This window comes from Microcaecilia unicolor, chromosome 8, assembly GCF_901765095.1.
Source record: "Microcaecilia unicolor chromosome 8, aMicUni1.1, whole genome shotgun sequence".
NCBI lineage: Eukaryota > Metazoa > Chordata > Amphibia > Gymnophiona > Siphonopidae > Microcaecilia > Microcaecilia unicolor.
The window spans coordinates 244,523,198-244,549,995 of NC_044038.1; the positions used below are offsets into that span (position 1 = coordinate 244,523,198).

The 26,798-nt window shown below is 42.6% G+C and overlaps 1 protein-coding gene across 6 annotated transcripts in view; it reads left to right on the plus strand.

Moving 5' to 3' along the window:
• RALGAPB (Ral GTPase activating protein non-catalytic beta subunit) overlaps positions 1–26,798 on the plus strand; it is a 174,054-nt gene that overhangs the window by 50,784 nt on the left and 96,472 nt on the right. For 5 of the 6 annotated variants that reach the window (XM_030212442.1, XM_030212443.1, XM_030212444.1 and 2 more), the window contains one exon: positions 18,235–18,436. In XM_030212442.1, coding sequence (XP_030068302.1) covers positions 18,235–18,436 — 202 coding nt within the window. Of the gene's footprint in view, positions 1–10,341; positions 10,378–18,234; positions 18,437–26,798 lie in introns of all 6 variants that reach the window. The other variant, XM_030212441.1, reaches the window with a different exon arrangement.

The window sequence follows — 26,798 nt, forward strand, 5'->3', positions numbered from 1 at the left end:
CCATGAATCTGATCCTCCATTATTCATGGCTTCTTTGATTCTTCTTCCATAAAATGATGTCCTCTAGACGTAGTTACCAAAAAATAACATAAGGTGCAATACTGGTTGTTGAATTTGAAACAGCTTACCAAATACACGAAATACAGTTTCCTATCTATATACTAGTTATTTGGATGTACTATCTGATTGGTTATGAGATGTTTTAGAACCAGTAACAGTAATGGATGTTACTAGGTTGCGAAAAAAGTTTGCATCTTCCTATTGAGGTCCCCCAGCCCTAATTTTATGTTTTTTCACCAATTGGATAAATAAGCAGTTCAAACTTGGTAGATTCCCTCTTTCACATGGTGGTATTGTTTTGACCCCAATATTAAAGAATTCTGGAGGTAAGATGTCAGATGTGACAAACTACAGACCTGTGGCTTCTATTCCACTGCTTATTAAAGTGATGGAGGGAATTGCTTTTTGGATAAGTTTCAGATATTACATAGATTTTAACTGGGTTTTCGCCAGGGCTTTAGCACAGACTGGTCTGGTGTTCGGTGACATTGGGTAAGAAGTTATTGAATACAGGTCAAGAGTTCTATAATAGTTTAATTTGACCTGTCCAGTGTCTTGCTTCTGCTCTTGGACTCACTTGGGATCCAGAGTTCTGTATTTATCATGGTTTGGGGCTTTTTTGGTGAGATCATATAAGGTGAAAATGCAAGGTAAACTCTGATTCTTGGGATGCATTGTGTGGGGTGCCTCAGAGGTCCACCTCCTCACCCTCACTTTTTAATATTTTGATGCAACCTCTGGCGGTACAGAGGTGCCCTTGGCTTGGATTGGCCGCTGTCGTGGACAAGATGCTGGGCTCGATGGACCCTTGGTCTTTTCCCAGTATGGCATTACTTATGTACTTATGTACAGCTACAGTTTTATATTTATGATGATATCTCAGCGTTAATCCCTTTCACTTCAGGAAATTCATCTCAAGCTAATGTATTGAGTTGTTTGCAGGCAGTTGATACATGGGTACGTACATTTAGGTTAAAATTGAATAAATATAAGAATAAGTTTCTTTGGATAGGTCCCTTAATGTTTTTGAAAGATAATCCTATTATTACAATAGGCAACTCAGATCTAATGCTGAAAACAGTTTCAAAAATTCTAGGAGTAGAGTTGGATAGTCGGCTTTCTCTAACTAATCAGGTTAGTAAATCTACCTACTCAAAAAGCTTCGGATCATTCGTAAATATTTTGAGTCACTGGTTTTTCGTTTACTGGTACAGTCAGTAATTCTATCCCTATTGGATTATTTGCAATTCTGTGTATATCGGTTGTTAGAAATTGCAGAGAGTACAGAGTGCTGCAGTCAGGGTTATTTTTTCAGCAAACAAATCTGATGCTATTTCTCCTTATATGCTACAGCTACGCTGGCTCCCGGTGGAGGCCAGATTACAACTTAAGATCTTGGTGTTGACTTTTTAAGGCTTTTCATGGGGATTTTCCAAGTTATTTGATTAATCATTTTGTATTTTTTAATAGGAATCGTAACAAAACAACTAGAAATTTATTTCTTTTAGATTTTCCTTCTGTTCACAAATTAAAGGCTCTGCTTACTCATCAATCTTTGTTATCATATCAGGTTGCCTCAAGTTGGAACTCTCTCCCTCCTTTTTTTGAGGAGGGAGAGAACATTATTCTGACTAAGAAATTATTGAAAACTTTCCTGTTTAGAAAATGTGTGTTTTTTAATTTATATATGTTTTATTTTAACTTAGACTGGGATTATTTTATGTAATTGTCGGAAGTATGCTCTTTCTCTTCATGTTGATTATAGCGAGTTATAAGACCTTAATATAATGTAATAACCATGAGATAAGTGCACTTTAAAATTTATTTTTTTTGGTGGTGGTGGGTTTTTATTTTACACACAGTGGACATATAATGGATAAAATAGAAGGAATGGTAATGAAATAAATTAAAAAAAAAAGACCCATTCAGTCAATAGATAAGTATGTGTTGGTGGTATTTTAAATGTGTCTCAAAACACAAGTATTAAAATATTTATAATGAAAATTGTGAAGACACAACATTTCACTAAGGGTTCCTTTTTCTAAGCTGTGATAAAAGGAACCCTTTGGTAGCATCAGCACGTGGATTTGCCACACACCGAGGCCCTTTTACCGCAGCGGGTAAAAATCCCAAAAAAGGAAATGGCTGTGCGGTAAGTAAACACTTGCTGTGCTGCTATTTCTGGGGGGGGGGGGGGGGGTGCCTTTAACTGCCACCCATTGAGGAGGCGGTAAGGGCTACCGCACTAACCCGGCAGTAAAAATAAGGAAAACATTTCCGGGCCACCGGAAATGGTGCGCGCTGGGATGGAACTGCCACCGTGGTTGCGTTAGGCCGGCGGTAATTTTGATTTGCTGTGCAGCAGCCCTTTCATTAAAGGGACCCTAGGCATGTTCAGGGTTACAGAAGCTAAATGCAGCAACCTTATTTTGTCAGAAGGAAAACCATTAACCATTGGGAAAATAAAACTATTCTAAAAGTAATTATCAATGAGCTTAGCCAAGATAGTGACAGCCAAAAGTAATCATTGATCCTTGTTAGGTGATCTGGTTTTCATTTAGATGGTCATCCCAACCATGGCCATCGTTTATCAGTATTACTCTGCTGCCTCAGGGGATCATTTAGACTAAGTATTTTTGCTCTTCGTGTTTCACCTTTCCATTGAAGGTATTGACAGAGGGCAACTTGTTCACCTCATAATTAAATACATTTAATACAATTTGTATATATTTGTAACCTTTTTGGAAATTTTGGGCATCAATTTTGATTGAATTAGATTCCAAAAATACAAACCAAGTGGAAGACGCCACAAACAAGTTCCAGAACGGCCAATGGCACAATTTATTCTTCAAATTCAAAGTTTGAGGACTGCTGACAAGGTGAACCTAGTACAGGCCATGTTTCAGCACACAGACCTTTATCAGGGTTCCTTTGTAAATAAAATATAACGTAACGTGAGCATCATATGTTCCGCACATATAACATTGAATAAGTATGTAAAATAAGATAAAATGAATGAAATAAAGAGTATGTGTGATACAGGATGCATCAGGAGTTAAACATAAGAGGATGTGAAAGCATATGTGAGATGAATGGAAAAATATAAAAAGAATGGTAGTGTTGATAAAAGTCAGACATTACCAAGTGAAATGACATTACCGTGTCAGAATTTAAAAAGGCCTGGGATAAGCATGTGGGATCTCTTAGGAAAAGGAAGAGTTAGGGGTTACAGAGGATGGGCAGACTGGATGGACCATTTGGCTTTTATCTGCCGTCATGTTTCTACAATTTAAGAAATTTGTACCCACACAAAGGTGAAAGAAGCACATAATTGGTGGAAAGTGAAAAGTGATGTGTGTGTCTACAAGATACCAGTCAATCAGCAAACTGTCTGTATGAGATGCTGTTTTTCTGTGGAAGTGTTGGTTTCCTGTTTGCGGTTCTTGTATTTGATTCCAAGCTTGTCTCCTCCATTAGAATTTCTTGTAATGCTGTTAGGTATAACTCAATCAAAAGCCTGTCCCTCCACCAAGATGATCACTGAATTGGTAAAGGTCTGGTAAAGGAGGTATTACAGAATCAGCAGACATCAGCCTAGGATAAGTTTCTTTTGAGAAGATGACATTCTGAATTATTTGGTGATGTCACATGTTCTGTTTTGTTTTCCGAGATTTTCCAACTTTATTCAAATTTGCAACCCCGCCTTACACAAAACCCTTAGCTGGCTTCTCTGGGGGTGGAGGTATCATGATTTAGGGCAGTCTTGTTGCATTAGGACTTGGATGGCATGCCATAATTGATGGAACTATGAATTCTGCTTTATATCATACAGTTGTAGATGCAAAAGTCAGGCTATTTATCTGTGTGCAGAAACTGAGCCAAAAGTGAGTCATGCGGCAAGACAACGACCCTAAACAATAAAAATCTACAGCATGGCTAGAAGAGATTTTCCATTTTAGATTAGCCAAGACAAAATCCTGATCTAAACTCTGTTGGTTACAATCAAAGCGGTTTTACATATTATATACCTAGTTTGTACCCGGGGCAGAGTCACAAGCAGTAGAAGTTGAACCCAGTTCCCCGGGGTCTCAGGCCACTGAACTAACCATTAGGCCACTCCTCCACTCAAGTCCTGAAGGGAGGTGTTCATGTAAAGAAACCCTCAAACCTTAGAGTTGGAACAATTCTGTATGGAAGAATGGGTCCGAATTTATCAAGGCAATGTGAATGACTGATCCTCAGTTACAGTAAATGTTTAGTTGAAGTTATTGCCTTTCAAGGAGATGCCACCAATTACTAAATAAAGTGTTTATGTAATTCTTCACACAAAGATACTTGTTGTAATTCTTTTTATTAAATAACTTTGATTCCTCTCTCTCCTTCTCTGCACATATTCAACAGATCGCCAAAACCTGTCGTTTCTTTATCTACAACATTAGCAAAATCCGCCCCTTCCTTTCTGAATACGCTAACAGAACCCTTATCCATGCCCTTGTCACCTCTCGCTTGGACTATTGCAATTTACTTCTCACTGGTCTTCTGCTCAGCCATCTCTCTCCTCTCCAATTTGTCCAAAATTCTGCAGCACGACTTATTTTCCGCCAGAATCGTTATACCCACACTAGCCCACTCCTCAAATCACTTCACTGGCTCCCTGTCCGCTTCCACATTCAGTTTAAACGTCTCGTACTGACCTTTAAATGCATCCACTCTGCAGCCCCCCATTACCTCTCCACTCTCATCTCTCCCTACATTCCTCCCCGTGAACTCCGCTCACTGGACAAATCTCTCTTGTCGTCCCCCTTCTCCTCCACTGCTAACTCCAGGCTTCGTTCCTTTTCTCTCGCGGCACCTTATGCCTGGAATAGACTTCCTGGACCTTTACGTCTAGCTCCATCTCTACCTGTTTTCAAATCCATGCTGAAAACCCACCTTTTCACTGCTGCTTTTGGCTCCTAGCCTCTACTCACTTGCCCGCCCCTTGTTTTTTCCTTCCTTCTTACCCAGTACTTCCCTCACCCGTAACTGTCTTGTCTGTCTGTATTATTTAGATTGCAAACTCTTTTGAGCAGGGACTGTCTCTCTTTGTGTCAGGTGTTCAGTGCTGCGTGCGATTATTTTGATTTGAGTTCTGTTTTATTGGGGTATGAACTAGGATCTAATCATGTTTTGAAGGTAAATTTTTGCTAAAACACAGAGCATTCTAGGGGGCTCCACAAATTTTTTTTCTTAGCACTGTTTTTATCTCTGTTTTTAATACAGGAGAAGACCAACATTGGTAAAACAGGAGGCATGTTAGGTGCTTAGCTGTCTGCTCATTAGGCTCTCCTTTTTATTGTTGTTATCCAGAAACATAGGAACCAACTTTTCAAAATTGTTGGGGGTGCTAAGCCCAGTGGAAATAACTTCCCTGGACACATACAAGGAATTTTCTCAATATTGGGGGTGCTCAAGCACCCACAGAGTCGGCTCCTATGTCCAGAACTCATTTTGTTAATATTTAAGTGACAATTACATTTTTGTGTTTGCAAGCATACAGAACGATCATAAAAACTGCATCAGTCGTGTTCGGTTTGGATACTAATTCTTCAGCTCAGCGACCAGATGTCAATATACAGTCTTCAAACGGACGATCATTAAAGCTCAGAGAGAGAAAGCAAAATACACAAAACCTTCCAAGGAGCATATTCACATGTTCTCCAAAGACAAACATTATATGAACTCTACACATGTGAGTGATGTCCTCAGTGGAGCCAGGACCATATCTTCTTGGAAAATTCTCTAGAGCTATATATATGCGCCACAGAGGAAGTGTGGGTCCTCTCCAGCCTATCCGTATTAGGTGAGAGTTCCTTCACGTTCTCTGGAGTTAAAATTTCTTCTAACAGCCTTCATTCTTTGTGTTCTAGTTACTTCTGTCATCTGTAAAATTGCAAGCTGGGTTTTTTCTTGCTTTATAAATTTAACTGATTTTTATTCAGCCACAGGCTCTTGTAATGTTGTTATACTTTGGTCAATTGAAATAAAATGCTGATGGAGGGCGTGACATCATCGATGCAGATAGAAGCCTTGGGGCTTTGCTCCAAAGTGACCAGACAGACTTGCAGCATGTTTTCAGGCAGAAGTGAGTGCGTGCTGGTGCCAAAATCAAGTGGTTGCGTTGGAAAATGGATTTCGCGTAATGATGCCAACAAAGAGGCAGACTGATATCAAAGCCTGTTCGAGCAGCAGCACCCCCCCCCCCCCCCCCCCCCCACACACACACACACAAGCTGCACAGCTCAAGGCAAAAATACCTTCTACTCAAACAAGGAGCCCTGCGAAGACTATGGCTGTGAGGGATGGAGCAGGTCCTGCTATGGGAGAAGATTTTGCAAGGTTTTAGCTATCTTAAAACCGAACTGGTTACCTATTAAATCGAGATGCTGCAGGTGGCACAGATGCATGTTTAGATGTTTATAAAAACTTTGCTGGGAGATTTAGGAGGATGCTTGGATGTGGTGGAAACACACATTGACAGCAGGATGAAGACCTTATTCCCATGCAGGAGCATATGGCACAGCTGGAAAAGCAACATGAGGAAGCACTATTAAAGCTGGAAGACCTTGAAAATTGCTCCTGGAGGAGCAGTCTCCGTTTTTGGGGCATACCATGGGTGCTTAGTGTTGCGATGTGATCCTGTAACTTTGTCATACCATTTTAAGAGGTCACCCCGGGATACCCTGAACAGGGCCCAGATTTAGGGCGAGCTCATCAGGTTTCAGGCCCACAAGAGGTGACTGTTTTCATAAGTATCATGGTGAAGATGGATGGGATGACTTCACTATGAAGAAAGGATAAAGCAGTTAGTGCTCTTCAGCTTGAAGAAGAGACAACGGAGGGGAGAAATGATAGAGGTCTATAAAATACTGAGTGGAGTGGAACAAGTAGATGTGAATCGCATGTTTACTCTTGCTAAAAATACTAGGACTAGGGGGCATGTAATGAAACTACTAAGTAATAAATTTAAAACAAATCGGAGAAAATATTTTTTCACTCAATGATTATCAATAGAAATCAAACAAAATAAAACATGGAAAAGAAAATAAGATGATACCTTTTTTATTGGACATAACTTAATGTATTAAGTTATGTCCAATAAAAAAGGTTTTATTTTGTTTGATTTCTATTGATAACCTAAAGAGTGGACTAACACGGCTACCACACTCCTTCACTCAATGAGTAATTAAACTCTGGAATTCATTGCCAGAGAATGTGGTAAAAGCAGTTAGCTTAGTAAGGTTTTAGGAAAAGGTCAGTAAGCCATTATTAAGGTAGACTTGGGAAAATCTATTGCTGATTTCTAGGGTAAGCAGAATAAAATCTGCTTTACTCTTGGGATCTTTCCAGGTACTTGTGACCTGAATTGGCCACTGTTGAAAGCAGGATACTTCGGTCTGTCCCAGTATGGCAATGCTTATGTTCTTACAAAATTGCTGCAAGCGGTGTGGCAGCGGGGAGGCCATGTGACATGAGAAGAGGAGGAAATTGAACTGTTTAGTGGTGTGGCCCCTACAACATTATGCCATCACCAAGAGTATCATAAATGTACTAAGGAACTAAGACAGAAAAAGCTATGCTACCATTGGCTGTATCCCATTGGTCTCTCCTTCACACTGGAGGGGAACAGTGCACATTAGACTGATTTACCGAGGCTGGTTTGAGCAGTGTAGAGTTGGAACCTGCTACTGAGTGCTCCCGCAGAGAAGAGTATGGCTCCTGGATCCTTATGTTGGCAATGAGTGTAAAGAGGAGTATGGAGAGATGCTCAGAGCAGGGCCAAGTGATGGACAGCATAGATTGGTGCTCTTCGGATTATTTTATCTGGTTTAGTTCAGATGCATCGCATACTAGTATCGGTGTCATTAAAGATTATATCCTCAAATCTTTGGCCTGTAGGAGGCCATCTCTTTAGGGGTGGGCTCTGATTTGTATGGTACTGTGTATGTCTGTTGCTTCCTCCCTTTTTGTTTGCCATTAGATTGAAAGGCATCTTTGACCAATGGGGGGAATTTGGGGCAGCATGGGTATTGGTAGTGGGAATGGGGGTTATGTGGAGCACTGGAGGGGGTTAATGTGGGTTGATTTGGAGGGAAACCATCAGGATGTTGTGTGTGTGGTGGTGGGGGGATGAAGGGTCATGGACTTGATATGCCGCTTTTCGCTGGTGCATCCAAAGCGGTTTACATATTCTATGCAGGTCCTTTCTGTTCCTACTGGGCTCACAATTTGTTTATTTTTGTACCTGGGGTAATGGAGGGTTAAGTGAGTTGCCCAGCGTCATATTTTTTTATGTATCTAGGAATAAAGCTGCTTAAATCTTAGCTTGTAAATTAAAAACACTGAAACTTCGTAATAATATTCAGTGGTCAAATGGCATGGACAAATAGGCAAATTGGGGACTGCTTTTGCGAATATTATGTATCCTTATATAGCTCACCCGAGGAGATGAGCCCTATCTGGGTCCCTCTCTGGGGGAGACTTTGTCACAAAAGAGATAGAGAACTTCTCTGTCAATCTATAACAAGATTTGAGGTTTTGGGTGCCATTAAAGACATACCCATGGTAAGGCCCCTGGTACAGATGGTTTCACCATCAAATTTTGTAAGATATTTGCTGAACAGTTGCAAGATCTATTGATATAGCTGTACAATGCAGTCAGTCCATGCCTAATTCTATGAACTTGGCCGAAGTAACTTTAAAATGAAAACCTGTGAAAGATCAGCCTGACTGTACATCCTATCACCCTATTTCTCTTCTTGGGCTGGATTATAAAATCTTGACAAAAATTTTGGCAGAAAGCCTCCAGGGAATTATTACCCAGTTTGTTCATTAAGCTCAGGCAGGATTTAGTCATGGGAAAAAGGTGGCTGATAATATTAGGTTTTTAATTTGATCTGAACAGCACAAAACACTCTCAAACATGCGGCACTTCCTTCAATTGATGCCGAGAAGGCGTTAGACTGCGTAACTTGGCAATTTTTGTTTAAAGTTCTTGAGCATTGCAGTTTGGGATAGTGTTATGTTCCATGGGGGTGTGATCCTTGTATTAAGCTCCCATGGCATCTTTGCAAATTAATGGGTGCTATGCTGAACCCTCCACAGTTGGGGCATGGTACTAGACAAGGCTGCCCCCTATGGCCTTTACTTTTTGCATTAGTTATGGAGCCTTTGGCTCTCCACATTCGGGGGAGTGCTCACATTCAAGACAGTGACGTAAGAGAGGAGAGCTATAAATTAATGTTCCTTACAGATGATATTTTATTCACTGTGAGTAATCCTTGGCCCTCTGAGCTCATTGCTTATGGAAAAGTATCTGGGTTCAAGGTCAGCTTTACTAAGTCAAATCTTCAGTCTAACCCTGACTTTTGAGCAACATCAGGCCTTAAAAAGATTACTTCCATTTCAGTGGGCAATAAAAAGTATTAGATATCTGGAGGTGCAGTTAACAGCTAACTGGGAACAGCTCTATCGCTTCAATTTTCTTAAGATTATTCATGATAGAGGCCTTGAAACAGGATTGTGGCAAACCCTGTTTTAGTTGTGATACCTGAATTTAGTATTTGACAACAAAATACCAAGCCAAACGTTTAATGGAACATGACCAATATACATATATTTCAAAATATTTCTACACTGTAATACCTGGATTTAATATTTGATGGCAGCCCCAGGACAAAATAAAATGTGAATATTAGGTAACTTGAGTTTAATTCTGGTGTAGCATGCACAGTATTATTGTAAGCATATTTAAAGGATCTTGAGCTGGGGAAGGGTTTATACCTTCCATTATGCTTCTAGTATAGTGGTCTGTCCACATCTCGATCTAGAATTGGAACCTCTATATTTGTTCATTGTTTTGCATGGTAATTTTCTTTTTTTGAATTCACAATTTGGTAACCAGGCTTGAGTTTTTTATAGGCCCAATTCAGATTTTTGCTACAGGCCTGTATCTCCCACATAGAGCAGAAAATCTCCAATGGTGAGAAGTGGGTTCCGCCATGATTTATATGTAGTGTTTGTCTCCTTTTAGTGTGGGAGAGAAACACCTGTGGGAAAGGTTAGAATTGGCCCTATATGTGTAGTTAAGTTTGCTTTGTTAGAAATAATTGACTGTATTAATTTAAAAGCATAAAAGGAAAATTAACTTTTAACAATTTAAATCTTCACAATCTTTTTAAAGTGTTTTATAACCACTGCTGTCCTTTGATTTCTTTCCATTTTATTTCTATTATCTTGCAGCATCTTTTATCCAAATTCTTCTTTCTTATAAATCTTGTAAGTAGGAACTAGTAGCTTCTCCTTAATTGCAATCATGTTATTTTAATTTCATTTTTCATAATTCCCTTTTTGTTGATCTAACATTTTATGACATTGTCCATCATTGCCTTTGTAGATTTTGCACCTTCACATGGGGATGAACCTGTGCATTTGGTTTGGTTTTTTTTGTGTGTGTGCGTTTTCTTTTTCTGTGTTTTTGAATGGGGACGATTGTTGGCTATAAGCAAATCTGCCTGAATCAATCCCATCATTTTTGTGCTCCCATCTGTGAGTGTGCCATAAATCCCAGGACTGTACTAACCTATGTCTCTTGGTTTTGTTTTGAAGTTTTCTTTTATGCAGACCTAGTGTTTGATTTGTGTGCATTCTGCATGGAGTGTATTTTCCAGCCATGGCACTTTATCCGTGTCTTTAGACCAAACAAAATGGCTCATGGGAAGATACGTAAAGATTGACACCCTTGTGTTCAGTGTGCATGTGCCATAAAATGCCTTAGAAAATTAGCATTACAAAGGGCTTGATTTCGCAAAGAGTTTTTTTTAATAAGGGCAAGTAGTACCTTATTAAATTATGTTTTCTAATTAACTTTATCGATCAGATTTTTTTATTCAATAAACCTATCCAGAGTGGGCCTATATAGGTGAGCATATTTATTATATTTACAGCTGATGACCTAATCATAATCTGAGGTTTTAACCCACCATAAAGAGTGACAGAAAAGAGCATAGGTTTAAGAAACCACCTAGTTGTATGAGTTTTGGTTGATACTACCTGAATTTGGAAATTTTCAACAATTGGTAAGAAAAATTCTCTCTCCTCAGCTTTCCGTTAATTTATATATATTTTTTCTGTATACTATAATTAGATTTACTCTTCCTGAATTTGCATATAACCCTTGCAGGGAAATATTCTTTTCCTTGGCACAGTGGTCTCACCTTAACTCCCAGTCTCTTTTAGGTGAACTAAGCCAGTTCAGGCCTTTGCTGTCAGCACATGTCCCCTGTTAATCAAATTGTGGACTTGGCTAATTGGATTTGCCAGCTTGACCTTTTCTAGAAAGGCAGTTTCTGAAGGCATTTAGTTCCCTTAAGGAAAATCTTTAAAGAAACAACAATTATGTTCGAGGGTGATGAGAATCTGTTTGCCAAAGGATTCTTGTGCTTTGTTAATAACTGCTGAGGATTCCTTAAATAAATATCTCTCCACTCAAATATTGTATTTGTACTTACAGAATTTAAAAGCAATTTATTTACGTGGCTAAAAATGATTATGGCTACAGTTTTTGGTGTCAGTAGAAAAAGAAGCACAAATTCTTATTTCCAAAATAGAAAATGGTTAAGAAACTGTAAAAAGAAAATAAAAAATGTATTTGTACATGTTTTAGACTGTGTGCCTTTCTGGAAGTACATGCAAGATTTGAGAGGACTCAAGGATATTGAAATTGAAAACTGGCCAGCAATTTCATAAGGCAGGGGATATATAAGATCTAAACATGCTTGGAGTGAAAGCCCTGGGCTCTGTGGGGTTAAAATAATGTGCTGTACTAACTGATCTGAAGACCATGTTGCTCCCATTCCTTTTAACACACTCCTGTTGATTTAATGTATGAGTTTTGTTAAAGTCCTCTGAGCAGATGTGGTGTTTGCTTTATTCACCCACGAGTGAGAAAAATGTAAGTCAACCAAGAGAAAATGCACCCCTCACCCTGCCCATCGTTATATATTAACGAAATATAGCACTTCATTATGGCTTTTGGATGAAATACGGTTTTTTTCTGGGGTTAGGAGCATTCATGCAAGTTTGCTGCCCCTAGCTGTCCTCTAAACCCCCCACCTCTCGCCTCCTGCAAGCCTGAAAGCTATCGAAGAAGTGCACATTCAGGTACAATAGATATTTTTCCATCCCTATAGGGCTCACATTCCGAGTTTGTACCTGAGGCAGTAGAGGATTAAGTGACTTGCCTTGATCACAAGGAGGTGCAGTGGGATTTGAACTGGGCTCCCCCAGTTGCTCCTAACCATTAGGCTACTCTGGAGAGCATACATCTGATGGGCTCTGGACATTAGAAAACCACCACAGAGAGAACAGGCATTTCACACTTAGGAGAAGAAAGTGCTTATTCTAGATTGATTTTTGAGAGAGTTAAAATCAAAAGCATTTGTTGGTTGTCTCTAATCATTTTCATTTATTTTCTGCACATGATTGTATCACAATTGATCCATGAAGACGTTAGTCTAAAAACAGTCAGGGGATGGAGACAAGAGGAAAGGGACAAAACTAAAAAGATAAGCCAAAAGACTCAGTAAACAGGTTTTGGGTAATGATTTAAACTTAGGGTATGAGGTTTCTACATGGATGTGAGAAGGGAGAGAGTTCCAGATAGAGGGACCCTGAAAGCTGAAACTGGTTTCTCGAGAGATTGAAAGGCGGAATGAAGAAAGGGATGAGATGGTGAGGAGGTTCCAGAGGAAAAGCGATCAGTACAGTATAGAATCAGTATCTCTGAATTTCCAGGAGAACTTTATACAGAAGGCAAGTCCTGAGCAGTAGTTCCATGTGTACAAAATACACAGTATAGTGGTAACATTCTGTTATATATTCAAGTGTGATCCATTTTGTTTAAGCTTCATCTTCGCTAGAAGGAGCTATTGCATAAAGGGATGTGAGAGACTTTTCAAAGGTAACGGAATATCAAGGCTGGTTATTTATTGCTGGACTAAGTTTAGAGTCAGTCTTTCTTAATCTGTCATCCGCTTCATACAATTTGGTGTCTTATAGCCTGTACATTGATCGATTTGTGTTTCAGAAGGTTCGTGAGTTGACTGATAGCAGGTATAGCATCATGCTGTGTCATTTTCTCTTGTGAAACTATTCTTAATATCTCCTTCACTGTCATTATGTCTGCTGTCTCCATGTTCAGTACAGTTATATCAGAGTCAGAAAGTTTGATACATGAGAGGAAGTCATGCTCTACTTCCCAATATCATCTTCATGGAGGTCTAGGTCAAAACATCTCAGCTCATTGTCCACCTCTGGAACCTTTCAAAGTCAATATCACTACCTTCTTGAGAACATGGTACAAGACCACAGAATCGGCCTTGTGTTCTTCCAGAGTTGGAGGTTTAATTGCAGCCAATGGTAATGCACCAAATCACATCTTTGGCAGTGATATTCTTTGTAAAGTTTTTGTAGCCATCATGGCCTTCAAAATTCTCAAGCTTTTTCATGAACGTTCTGTGGTATTTGCATTTCATGTTCGTGATGACTCCTTTGATCAGTAGGCTGAATTGGGATGGGATTGGTGGGTGAAACAGTATGTTTAGCAATCAGTCATCCAGCAGCAGCAAAATCTCGCAGTTCTCTGGAGACTTGACATTTTGCTGTGCAACTAGCTAGTGCCGTGGCAGATATCTCCAGAAAGATTGATTTTTCTTGACGTTGGGGGGTTTGTTTGGCAGTGAGCTTATTTTCACAGACCAGTGGATCAAAATATTCCACATATTCCTTTGCATCTTAGAGGCTACAATTCTTTAAACATATAAAGTCATCCAGTGGAATAATGACATTTAATTTTCAATATACATTTCTGTATGAAATAATTTGCCCTGTTTCATTAATCTAACACTGACTACAGTGCTTGCAGAGGTACTTGTAGAATGTTTTCCAGAATTCTGTGGCCTGCATAATGTTTCACAATTAGCCATTCCCATTACAGAGTCATTGTTAGCATAAAACTGAATTCTTGCCTTTCTGTGCATTAAACCATAGATTGACCAATGTGATATTCTTTCTTAATTGTAAATTGCCTAATACTTTTATGAGGGGTGGTATATCAATTTAATAAATGGAATGGGATGATTGCAATTTTTAATCACCTCTACTTTCTGCCGAATAGATAGCGCATGCATCATTGTTTTCACCTCTAGATGTGATTTTGCAACACTTTGTTCACATAGTCTTGTCTACTGGCATCAGTTTCTGTGCCTATGCATTCTCTGGCCCTTTTTTCTGCTGATATTACTGCTCCTAGGATTGCTTACAAAAGGAGAGGAAAGCTAATGATCACCATGGCTGCATTTGCAAATGAGCGGCTTTTAAGGAAGGGAAGATAAAACAGAGATGTAATGTCTGCATGGATTATAAATGTCTTTCTGGATAATTCAACATGGGTTAAAACCCTAGATTTTATTTCTAGGTTAATTGGTGTTTTTTTGATAACGAAACCTCAGATTTAAAGTGCTTTGCTGTGTATTAAGGAAATACCAAACTAACCTCAAATTTTAAAGTGCTTTGCTGTGTATTAAGGAAATACCAAACTAAGATATGGTTGGATAAAAGTAACTTAACAGTCCTTGAGCTAACTGTGGAACCAGTAGTAAAGAGATTGTGTTGGCATTGTTTTCCATAATCGCACATTTGGTAAAGATGTGTATTGCAACTAGGTTTTGCACCTCCTTATGCTTTTTAAGGGTGTGCCAGGATATACCAGTGTGTTTAGGTTGGAACATGATTCTTTACAGGTTGTGATAACTTTATTAGGCCAAAGTAAGCATTATCCAATAACATACAATAATGTTTAAGAACATAGGTCCATTCTTTAGATACTGTACAAGGAAGAAGGCATATATTCTTAGAAGAATTTAGTTAAGGACTAAGCAACAGTGCATAGGATCTTCAGCTAGTGTGTGGATTAACATGAATTTAATGCCTGGAGGTACCAGAAGTATTTTTAATTGAAGAAAATGTCAAGAAGTGTTAAAAACAAGATGTTAGCAGAAAAGGACCACTTGTTAAAAACATGAGTGTGCAACTTTGGTCTGCAAGAACTGCAAAAGTTCTTGTTCTCAGTGAATATTTGTTTGTTGCCAGTTTTGCTGTACTGCCGTTTGTGACTACATAAGAGCAGTTTACAACAGTCAAAATTACATAAAGTCCAAGAATAGGAAAGAAAAAAGAAGCCGAGCTATATGCAGGTAGATGCCATTGTCCACCAAACTATTCAGGATTAAATGCCAAGGTGAAATACTATGCTTTAAGGCTTGCTTCAAAACTTTGCTGGGAACTTTATAAACTGAGATATTGTGGTATAGAATTCCATGGTGTCTAGGCCAAGAATTATGAAGCAGAGTCATTTATACAGTCTAATCAAGCCTGTGATGACGGTGGGATAGTCGTCAATCTGTCTTCCTAGGACTGCAAAGCACAGAAGAACACATAAGGCGTGAGGGCGTTGGAGAGATGTAAAGGCTGACCAGACCTGAGGATCTTAAAAACTAGGTTGAGAATTTTGAACTTGTATGTAATAGGTAGCCAGTGACATGAGATATGGTTATACACTATTCTTTTTTAATAGTCATTTTTATTCTTTGGTTACCATAACCACTAAAGTGGTGTGCATTCTTGAGGACTGGCATTACGCACTTTTATCCAAGTAGCATCTCATCGCAACATGAAAGGATGGAATGTTGGGATTGTTCTTAATATCGCCATGAAATTGCTTGCCAGTTTTGCTGTCTACTGCCCTTGAAGGGTGGTAATTTACCCCCATCTAACCCTGCTCTAGAACCTCTCTTAGCTGAAGATACAGCCCAATAAAAACACTATATCAGTTTTTAGCATGCAAAAGATTTATCTTTTCATATTTGTTTCAGTGCCATATTAAATTTTTTTTTAATTAAAATAATCCCACCATTTGTCAAAATAGGAAATTCCAGTTATATACATTTGGTCAGAACATAAATTGGAGGTCAAGAACCCCATTGCCCATTTCTTAGTTTACCAGTAAATTACATTTTATCTACAATTATTGAAAGAGGACCACTTTAAAAGAAGTTATTCCCATGGTCCTTATCACATAAGATTGTCCTATTTTCATTATGTTTTTTGTTTTTTTGGCACACTGTGGAGACACTTTTGCTATAAGAAAGTCACACATTTTTCCAGATCAATTCTTTCTCATCTTGTGGGTGGTTCAAACAAGTAAAATGTCTTGAAAATATACATGTCGTTGAGCCCAATTTTAAAAAGGATGTCAAGATGTAAATTGAGATTTGAGATGGACACAGTTCCCACTGTATTTTATGTCTCCATGTCCCACAGAAGCAGCAGGTATAAAAAAAAAAAACAAAAAAAAACTGCATGTGTGGGGGAGGGGGGAAACATATCTCCATACGTATATATGCACACACACACACACCCTCCCTGTCCAGTAAAATCAGCATGCTCTGATCCTCTCTAAAATGATCAGCATTCCTCCATCCTCCATGACGTTTCTGTTCTGCTCCCCTCTTCCAAAGGATCCCCTCATTATAGACGTCCTGATTCTCTCTTGACTCTTACCAGGGTCCCTAGTAGTCTAGTAGGACTGATCCCCAGTTATTTCTGCTCATGGGGGATCACTCCTGCTCTTGCTAGTTCCGGGTTCAATATGGAGCCACAACCCATAGTAGTGTTGCAAGATTACCACTAGGGATCATGTGTGCCATTTTAAACCCAGTACCAGCATGAGCAGGAGAGACTGATTGCTCCTGCCGCCACTAGACCAGTACCTCTCAACCCAGTCCTCGTAGCACACTCAGCCAGTCAGGTTTTCAGGATATCCACAATAAACTTGCATGAGATAGATTTATATACCATTGATGCAATAAGAAAAAAGCAAAATAAAAAAAAGTGGGACCCAAAGTCAATGGTTCAAATATCTCATGCAAGTATATTGTGGATATCCTGAAAAGCTGACAGGCTGGGGTGCCTCAAAAACTGAATTGAGAAGTGCTTTACTACACTACCATGGACCTTTGTAAGAACTGGGGGGGGGGGGTGCAGTCTGCAGGGGAGGTGTACTCTGGGGGTTTGAACGTTCAGAGGGGTGTGTGTCTGTAATGGAGGATGTTGTGAGGGTATGCTGATGTTGTCAGGTGGGGAAGCCGGCCTCTGCCTTTACACATTCCTCTTCCAACAGGTGCTTATATGTGCCTGGGGTCAGATGTAAATACTGACATCTGAATTTTTTCATATTGATGTGTATTCTTCTTGTAAAATGGAGAATATATTATTTTTGTCCCTCCCAAACAACTCCCTCTCCACACCCTAAGCATTTTCCCCTTGTAATCTGCATGTGATGTGGATCATCACACGTAAATAGCAGCTTTCAGAACTCACCCTTTGATGTGAAGGCGATATACACGTTTAAAAACTGCTATTTACACATGGGGATGCTTCTAAAATGAGGGTCAGCATGTAGTGAGACCAAGATGCAGCTCCTGGGAATTGTAGTGCAGATGGCATCTATGAAGGGTTCACAGCTGCCTTGAGGTAAGTTCAGTGCAGTCTGTTGCAAAATGTGTAGATGATAGAGCTTTCAAGGAACTCTCAGCTGAAAATGTAGTGTTTTAAATTGAACATTTATAGTAGAAAAGTGCAGGTACAGCAATTCCAAAGTTGTGAATTTGAAGCAATCTTATTTTGAGATGTCTCTCAGGACTTCAGTAGTTCTTGAGTGTATCCTTAACAGAAAGTTAGAAGCCATTTTTCTCTGGTGCACTCTGAGACCTCATATTTTCATCACTTCTATCACAGATATACTAGCATATTTTATGAAAACAATTTGATTTTAAATAAACATAGCAAAGTGATACAAGATAAAACAATAAAGAAAAATATAAGCTATTTTCTTAAGAAGGCCTGTTTTATTGAAATATAGCTAGAAGTAGTAGGAGGTAGCGATTCAGGTGCTGGGTGTAACTCCTCAGTGTTCATTTAAAAAAAAAAGGGAGGAAATCTTTGCATGTAAATTCCCATGAGCCTGAGCTTCTTATCTTCAAATGCAATGAAGCATGCTCTTCTTCTTCTCTGCAGCTTTAGCAACCCAGGCTGGTGTGGAATTTCGTCGTAAGGGCTCACAAATGTCCACCGACAACATGGTCTCCAATCCTATGTTTGATGCCAATGAGTTTCCTGAGAACTATGAAGCAGGAAGGGCAGAGGCTTGTGGAACACTGTGTAGGATATTCTGTAGCAAGAAGACGGGGGAAGAGATCCTATCAGCATATTTATCCAGGTACTCGGATCCATCCGTGCAGAAATGGTTGAGTTCATTGTAATGTTTTTCTGGGGGTAGAAGACTGTTTAAGATGGGGAGATCAGGTTGGATTTGGATTTAGCCTGTGCCTTTTCAGTAGTAGTGTAAGGTGATTTATATTCATGTACAGTATGTATTTTCCTATCCTTGGAGGGCTTACAGTTGTCTGTGAGGCAACGAAGTTACTTACCCAAAGTCACAAGAAGCATTACGTTGCCTAGGTGGACCTGCTCTAGGACTTTGTTGTGTCTGCCACTTCAATATTTGCTCATATTATTTTAGAAGGAAATAAAATATGTACACATCAAGGTTTTATGACATCATAGCTAAATTTTTCTCAGAGGATATCTGGAGCTTCATATTCCATTTTGTTTTTGCAAAAATTTAAGAATCTAAATTACCTATCAAAATGGCACAATCTAATGTGTTGAAGTGAGTTGAGTTTATATTAACCAGTTTAAGTAGCAGTAACCCAAAGGTGGTCTTTTCTGCAGTTAGTATTTTATTTCTCTCGCTTTATCTTCATGAATTAGCCGGTGTAGCACTTGCTGAAGCCTATGGGCCATTATTTTAGTAAACATTTTATAATCCGTGTCTAGTAATGATACTGGTCTATAGACCCCTACATCATGTAGGGTCGTTCCCCGATTTCAGTAGTACTGTCTCAGCTGCACTCTAAAGTCTCATCAAAAGCAGTGAAAACACGCAGCAACAAAGGTGCCAGAAGCCCTCCAAAGGTTCTGTAAAACTTGTTGGAGAAGCCGTCCAGACCTGGGGCTTTATTATGAGGAAGGTTCTTAATAGCCCATTGAGTCTCTTCTAGTTTTATCTGTCTGGATAGCTGATCTGCCTCCTCTGGTGTCAAGACAGAGAGGTCTATTCAGATAATTAGAGATATCCTTCTGCTGGGGTGCCAGCTCTGGTCTATAAAGTGTATCATAAAAATCAATAAAACCTTGCTTGTATCTCTTCAGTAGAGAAAATATGGTTGTGTTGTGTTTTTGTTTGTTAAGCTTATGGGCCAGCAATTACTAGCACAGTTCCCAAACTAAAAATGCTGTTGTCTGACCCTCTATAATTTATCTGATATCTCAGCCAATGGTAACTTATTGAGTGCAAGGCGCAAGCTATGCAATTGCTCAGCACTAGATATATCAGATCATTTCCAGCTGAGTAATCTGTATCTCCTGAGCCAAACGGCTTTTCTTAAGATGAGCTTCAAGGCTACAATTCGCCCTCGCATAACCGTTTTAAGACCCTCCCAAAGACTGAGGATCTATATCCTCATCATTTATTTTTATATAGTCTTAGAGAGCTGCTTAGGTTTTGCAGAACTATTGGCCTCTTTTTGTATTGTGACAAATTTTATATAAGTTTGTTTATTCCAAACACCTTACACTGAAGAAAATCATTTAGCACACCACAGATTTACATTAACAACTCTTTTGTCAAGACGTAGTGATCATGGAGGAAAAGGACCTTGGTAGTGGTGTGAGTTCTGACAAGCAGTGGCTCAACACACCTTACAGATTTCAGTCATTGGTCCAAAAAAACACCTCCTAACGCTCCCAATTTTGTTTAACATTGAATTAATCTTTTTCAACCTTTTAAACCAAATAATTATTAGTACGAAACCTCCTCGTTAAATTAGCTTAGGCACTTATATCACTGGATCTATGGAGCCACCCATTTCATTCAAAAGTAGCTTCTTTAGGATCTGGTTCCCGTCCCACAACTGTGTCGCACTTAATGCGCTCTTACATAACAGAAACCTTGTGTTTTATAACATAAATATAAAACAAATTGAATTCAAACTTGACAAGTGCTAGTTGAAAGAATTTTGTTGGGAGTTAAAATAATTTAAAAAATGAAAATGATACAGGATGTATTTTGATACTACTTCCAAGTACTGAAATGCTGTACAATATATATTATTCAGATTTCATTTAATCTGGATTACAATGCATCCCTAAGATTTCTAGGGGTTTAGTAAGGAAATAATGGTGCACGGATTCCAAATGGGGTACAGTATGGACAGTCACATTGATGGCGAATATGCATCTGGGTGGGAGAGGGCTGACATAGATCTCAGAATGAAGAAGGATGGACTCTGATAGAGGATGATGAAAAATATTCTAAGAGTGTTAGATTGGGTACAAAATATTTTCCCTCAAACCATGCCCCCTCATTACTCAGTGGTCTAGGTCAAAAAAATCCAGGAACCAATGTTACTTCTTACTGTTGTCTAAACCAGTGGTTTCCAAACCCAGGAGGACATCCCCCATCCAGTCGGGTTTTCAGGATCGCCACTATGAATATTCATGAGAGAGATTTACATTCATTACTTCCGTTGTATGCACATTTCTCTCTTGCTTATTGTGGATATCTTGAAAACCTGACTGAGAAGAATTTCTCTTTCCATATCATCATGCTGATCAATCCATAGACTGGTGGGTTGTGTCCATCTACCAGCAGGTGGAGATAGAGAGCAATCCTTTTGCCTCCCTATATGTGGTCATGTGCTGCCGGAAACTCCTCAGTATGTTCTCTATCTCAGCAGGTTGTGGTCACACACAGCAGCAGCTCTGGCTAGGTCTCCAAGCCTAATCTTTAGGTTTTGTTGAGTACCTGGGGTTGAGGGCTCTTCTTGAGCAAGTGCAAACTTGGTGGTGCCAGGTCCCTCCTTTTCTCCCCCCTCCCGCTGGCTCCGTTTAAAAAAAAAAAAAAAAATTTGGACGTCCTTTAAGGGCATTAATTTCAACGTTTATATCAACGTTTATTGCAGCTACTCACTGGGACACCAGTTCGTTACAGCTTGGAGCGAGAAGCAGGTAAATTTACCTTTTTATAGCAGGCAGGGGGTTCCCCGTTCGGTCTCCACGTGACTTATTCCGTCGGAGGGCGAGGGCGCAAAGATTCGCTCCCCGGACCGCGTGTGTGCGTCTAGCGGGGATGCGGGGGTTTCAAAGCCTGAAACGCCTTTGTTGAGCATCAGTATGGAGTCCGGTCAGTGTCCCGGTTCTTCCTCCGGTGCGGTGGTTTTTCCCGCCATAAGCGCCCATCCCCCGCTGCTCGCCCACTCCATGTTGCCCGGCCACTCTGCTCGGACGGCTTCTTCTTGGGCTGCCCTCGAGCTGGGAGACGTTAATACTATGGTCGCCCTTGATTCGGGCGACGGTAAGAAAGCGGCCAAAGTTAAGCGCCGTTCTTCCCGCGCGGCTCCTTCTCGGAGTTTCGCGCCGGACGCCATTTTGGATGCGCAGCACGTTTCTCCCCTGCTCTTGCGAGCGCCAGTTGAGGGTGCGGCTAGGGCCGTGGCCCAAGCTGCAGAAGTGCACAGTTCGGGGGGATTCTCCCCTGAGTTCATTTTGCTGCTGCATCAGGCTTTTCTTATGCAAAACGCTGCCCCTGCCCCCCTGTCTGATAAAGGGGTTGAGGCCTTCGGAAGCAAACGCCCTCGGGTGGATTTCCAGGCCCTAGAGAACTCTGTCTCCTCTGATTTAGATGAGGGCAGCGTATCTTAGTTCTCCCAACGGTCCTTTGGGGATTCCTTGGAGGAGACGGATTCCCGATCAGATGGAGCGGATGACCCCTCTGCAGCGCGGATCTTTTGCTCAGAGGATTTGCCCAACCTGTTAGTGCAGGCCATGAGCATTTTGAAGATTTCCTCTCCGGAGGACGTCTCTCCCTCAGCCTCTGTTGGCTCCGCCATTATGCTGGGGACGAAGCGCCCGCCTAGAACCTTCCACGTGCATGAGGCCATGCGCACCTTGATTGCGGCTCAATGGGATGTCCCAGAAGCGAGCCTCAAAGTGGCTAGGGCTATGTCCCGCCTCTATCCTCTGCCTGAAGGTGAACGGGAGGCCTTTCTTTGGCCTACCGTGGATTCTTTAATCACTGCGGTGACTAAGAAAACGGCGTTGCCGGTGGAAGGTGGCACGGCCCTAAAGGACGCCCAAGACAGAAGATTGGAGGCGGCCTTAAGGTCGTCCTTCGAGGCGGCTGCTTTAAGTTTGCAGGCCTCAGTTTGCGGCTCCTATGTGGCCAGGGCGTGCCTGACGATTGTGCAGCGGGCTTCCCCCTCGGATCCTTCCTTGAGGGCTGATTGGCCGGCCCTGGAATCGGGCTTGGCTTATTTGGCAGACTTGCTGTATGATGTCTTGAGAGCCTCAGCTAAAGGTATGGCTCAGACAGTCTCTGCGTGGCGTTGGCTTTGGCTGAAGCATTTGTCTGAGGACCACGCCTCTAAGTCTCGCCTGGCTAAGTTGCCTTTTAAAGGCAAGCTGCTCTTTGGGGTCGAGCTGGACAAAATTGTGACCGATCTCGGCACGTCTAAGGGCAAGAGGTTACCAGAGGTCAGGGCTCAGGCCAGTGGTGCTCGCCCCGGTTCCTCCAAAGGACGGTTTCAGGAAGCCTGTCGGTATCGCCCGGGCAAATCGGGCTCCTCTGCCCCCTCTTCTTTCAACAGGAACTTCTCCCCCAAGCAGCATTCCTTTCGCAGAGACCGCCGTCCCGGAGGTGTGTCCTCCGGTCCTCCCCCAGGGTCTCGTACCCAATGACGGGGCCCTGGTCCATGGCCCAGTGCAGATTGGAGGACGCCTGTCCTCGTTTCTGGGCGAGTGGACCAGGGTAACTTCAGACGCTTGGGTGCTGGAAGTCATCAGAGACGGCTACAAGCTAGAGTTCTGCCGACCCTTAAGAGATGGTTTTGTGCACTCTCCCTGCAAGTCTCCGGTCAAAGTTGTGGCAGTGCAGCAGACTTTGGACAATCTGATCCGCCTGGGTGCGGTTGTTCCGGTGCCAGAAGATCAGCTTGGCAAGGGATGTTACTCCATTTACTTTGTGGTACCAAAGAAAGGAGGTTCTGTACAGCCTATCCTCGACCTCAAAGGTGTCAATCGGGCCTTGAAAGTTCGGCACTTCCGAATGGAGACTCTCCGCTCTGTTATAGCGGCAGTGAAGGCAGGGGAGTTCCTGGCATCCTTGGACATCAAGGAAGCTTACTTGCATATTCCCATCTGGCCTCCTCATCAACGCTTTCTGCGTCTTGCAGTCCTGGGTTGACACTTCCAGTTCAGAGCCCTCCCATTCGGGTTGCCTACTGCTCTGCGGACCTTCTCCAAAGTAATGGTGGTCATCGCGGCCTTCCTACGAAAGGAAGTCCATCCTTATCTGGACGACTGGTTGATCCGAGCCCCCTCTTATGCAGAGTGCGGAAGAGCTGTAGACCGGGTGATTGCTCTTTTGAGCTCCCTGGGGTGGATCATCAACTGGGAGAAAAGCCATCTGTGCCTGACTCAGTCCCTGGAATATCTGGGAGTTCGTTTCGACACCCAAGTGGGCAGAGTGTTCCTGCCGGACAATCAGATTGTCAAGCTTCAGGCTCAGGTGGACCAGTTCCTAGTAGCCTCTCCTCTTCGGGCTTGGGACTATGTGCAGCTGTTGGGCTCTATGACGGCCACGATGGAAGTAGTGCCCTGGGCCAGGGCTCATATGAGACCACTACAACTCTCTCTGCTGCAGCGCTGGACTCCAGTGTCGGAGGATTACGCTGTACGCCTTCCCTTGGACCTAGCGGTGCGCAAGGCGCTGAACTGGTGGCTGAGGACAGACAAGTTGTCTGCAGGGATGCCTCTTTTGACCCCGGAGTGGGTTGTCGTCACGACGGACGCCTCTTTGATGGGCTGGGGAGCCCACTGCTTGGGAAGGACAGCGCAGGGGCTCTGGTCTCCTGCAGAGGCAAAGTGGTCTATCAACCTCCTGGAACTCAGAGCCATTCGGTTGGCGCTTTTGGAGTTTCTCCCGGTACTGGCGTTGAAGCCAGTACGGGTCCTGTCGGACAATGCCACGGCTGTAGCCTATGTCAATCGCCAGGAAGGTACCAAGAGCGCCCCTCTAGCCAAGGAGGCCATGAATCTATGCCAGTGGGCGGAAGCGAACCTGGAACAGCTGTCGGCGGCCCAAATTGCCGGAGTCATGAATGTCAAGGCGGACTTTCTCAGTCGCCATACCTTGGATCCCGGAGAGTGGCAGTTATCGGCTCAGGCGTTCTTGGACATCACGCAGCGCTGGGGCCAGCCGAGCCTAGATCTGATGGCGTCATCGGCCAATTGCCAAGTGCCGCGCTTTTTCAGCAGAGGACGGGGCCCTCGATCTCTGGGAGTAGATGCTCTTCTCCAACAGTGGCCGACACAGGAGCTTCTCTATGTGTTCCCGCCCTGGCCCATGTTGGGCAGGGTGCTAGACGGGTGGCAAAGCATCCGGGCCGGGTAATCCTGGTGGGTCCGGACTGGCCCAGACGTCCCTGGTATGCGGACTTGATCAGGCTCTCAGTGGACGGCCCTCTGCGGCTGACAGTGGAGCAGGGCCTGTTGCATCAGGGTCCCGTGGTGATGGAGGATTCCCTCCCCCTTTGGTCTTACGGCCTGGCTATTGAGCTGCAGCGTCTGAGGAAGAAGGGCTTCTCAGACAAGGTCATCGCCACTATGCTGAGAGCGAGGAAGCGCTCTACTTCTACTGCTTACGCCAGGGTTTGGCGTACCTTTGCATCGTGATGTGAGGCAGGCTCACTTTCTCCCTTCACTGCTCCAATTTCTTCAGTGTTGGCGTTCCTGCAAGAAGGTCTGGAGAAAGGCCTGTCGCTCAGTTCCCTTAAAGTCCAGGTAGCGGCTCTGGCTTGCTTCAGGGGCCGCCTGAAGGGTGCTTCCCTGGCTTCGCAGCCAGATGTGGTGCGCTTTCTCAAGGGAGTTAATCACCTGCGCCCTCCGCTGCACTCAGTGGTACCTGCGTGGAATCTCAATCTGGTGCTAAGAGCCTTGCAGAAGCCGCCTTTTGAACCCTTGTCGAGGGCATCTCTGAAAGACCTGACGTTGAAAGCAGTCTTTTTGGTGGCTATCACTTGAGCCAGAAGAGTTTCCGAGCTCCAGGCGCTATCTTGTCGAGAGCCCTTTCTGCAGTTCACTGAGGCAGGAGTGTCTATTCGCACAGTGCCTTCCTTCCTGCCCAAGATTGTTTCTCGCTTCCATGTGAATCAGCAGCTCTGTCTACACTCCTTTCGTAGGGAGGACTATCCAGAGGAGTACTCTGCTCTCAAATATCTAGATGTGAGACGAGTCATCATCAGATACTTGGAAGTGACCAATGATTTCCGGAAGTCGGATCATCTGTTTGTCCTGTTTGCAGGTCCTCGTAAGGGTCTGCAGGCTGCTAAGCCTACAGTGGCAAGATGGGTCAAGGAAGCCATTGCAGTGGCTTATGTGGCCGCGGGGAAGGTGCCGCCTATCCAGCTGAAGGCTCACTCCACTAGAGCTCAGGCGACCTCGATGGCAGAGGCCGCGTCCGTCTCCTTGGAAGAGATTTGTAAGGCGGCAACTTGGGCGTCGGCTCATACCTTCTCCAGGCATTACCGCTTGACTGTGGCTGCTCGGGCGGAGGCCCGGTTTGGAGCTTCAGTGTTGCGGTCAGGGATTTCTATGTCCCGCCCTGGGTGAGTACTGCTTCGGTACATCCCACCAGTCTATGGATTGATCAGCATGATGATATGGAAGGTAAAATTATGTATCATACCTGATAATTTTCTTTCCATTAATCATAGCTGATCAATCCATAGCCCCTCCCAGATATCTGTACTGTTTTTATTCTGGTTGCATTTCAGGTTCAAGTTTAGTCTTCAGTTCCTGTTCAGGAGGACTTCGTGTTCAAGTTTTTTCAATTGGATTCTTCAGGAGTTGAGACGACTTTGTGTTACAGTGAGCTGCTGCATTCCTCTCCCCTCCGTTTTTCGGGGCTGGATTGAGACCTAAATTCTGCCAGCGTTCCCTCCCACTTCGTGCGGCTGTAGGGCAGCTTTGTACCCCTCCCGCTTCAGCGGTGTTAGGGTCAGTCAGCTCCTTCCGCGGTTGCAGGATAAGCCAGATCCCCCCGCATCGGCGGGGTGGTGTCCCTCCGCTCCGCGGGGATGAGCTGGACGGATTCCCCTCCCCCACTTGTGTGGGGATGAGCTGGGTTAATTCCCCTCCCCCATTTTGGCGGTGGTGAGCTGGGCAGAGTGTCCCTTTGTGGGTGTAATTCTCTAAGTGCTGAGTCCTGCGGATGGAGCTTTGATATCGACATACTGAGGAGTTTCCGGCAGCACATGACCACATATAGGGAGGCAAAAGGATTGCTCTCTATCTCCACCTGCTGGTAGATGGACACAACCCACCAGTCTATTGATTGATCAGCTATGATTAATGGAAAGAAAATTATCAGGTATGATACATAATTTTACCTTATAGGGTAAGAGACAAGACCTGGTTGACAATTTGACCAAAGGCCATATAAAATCTTAAAAACTACACAG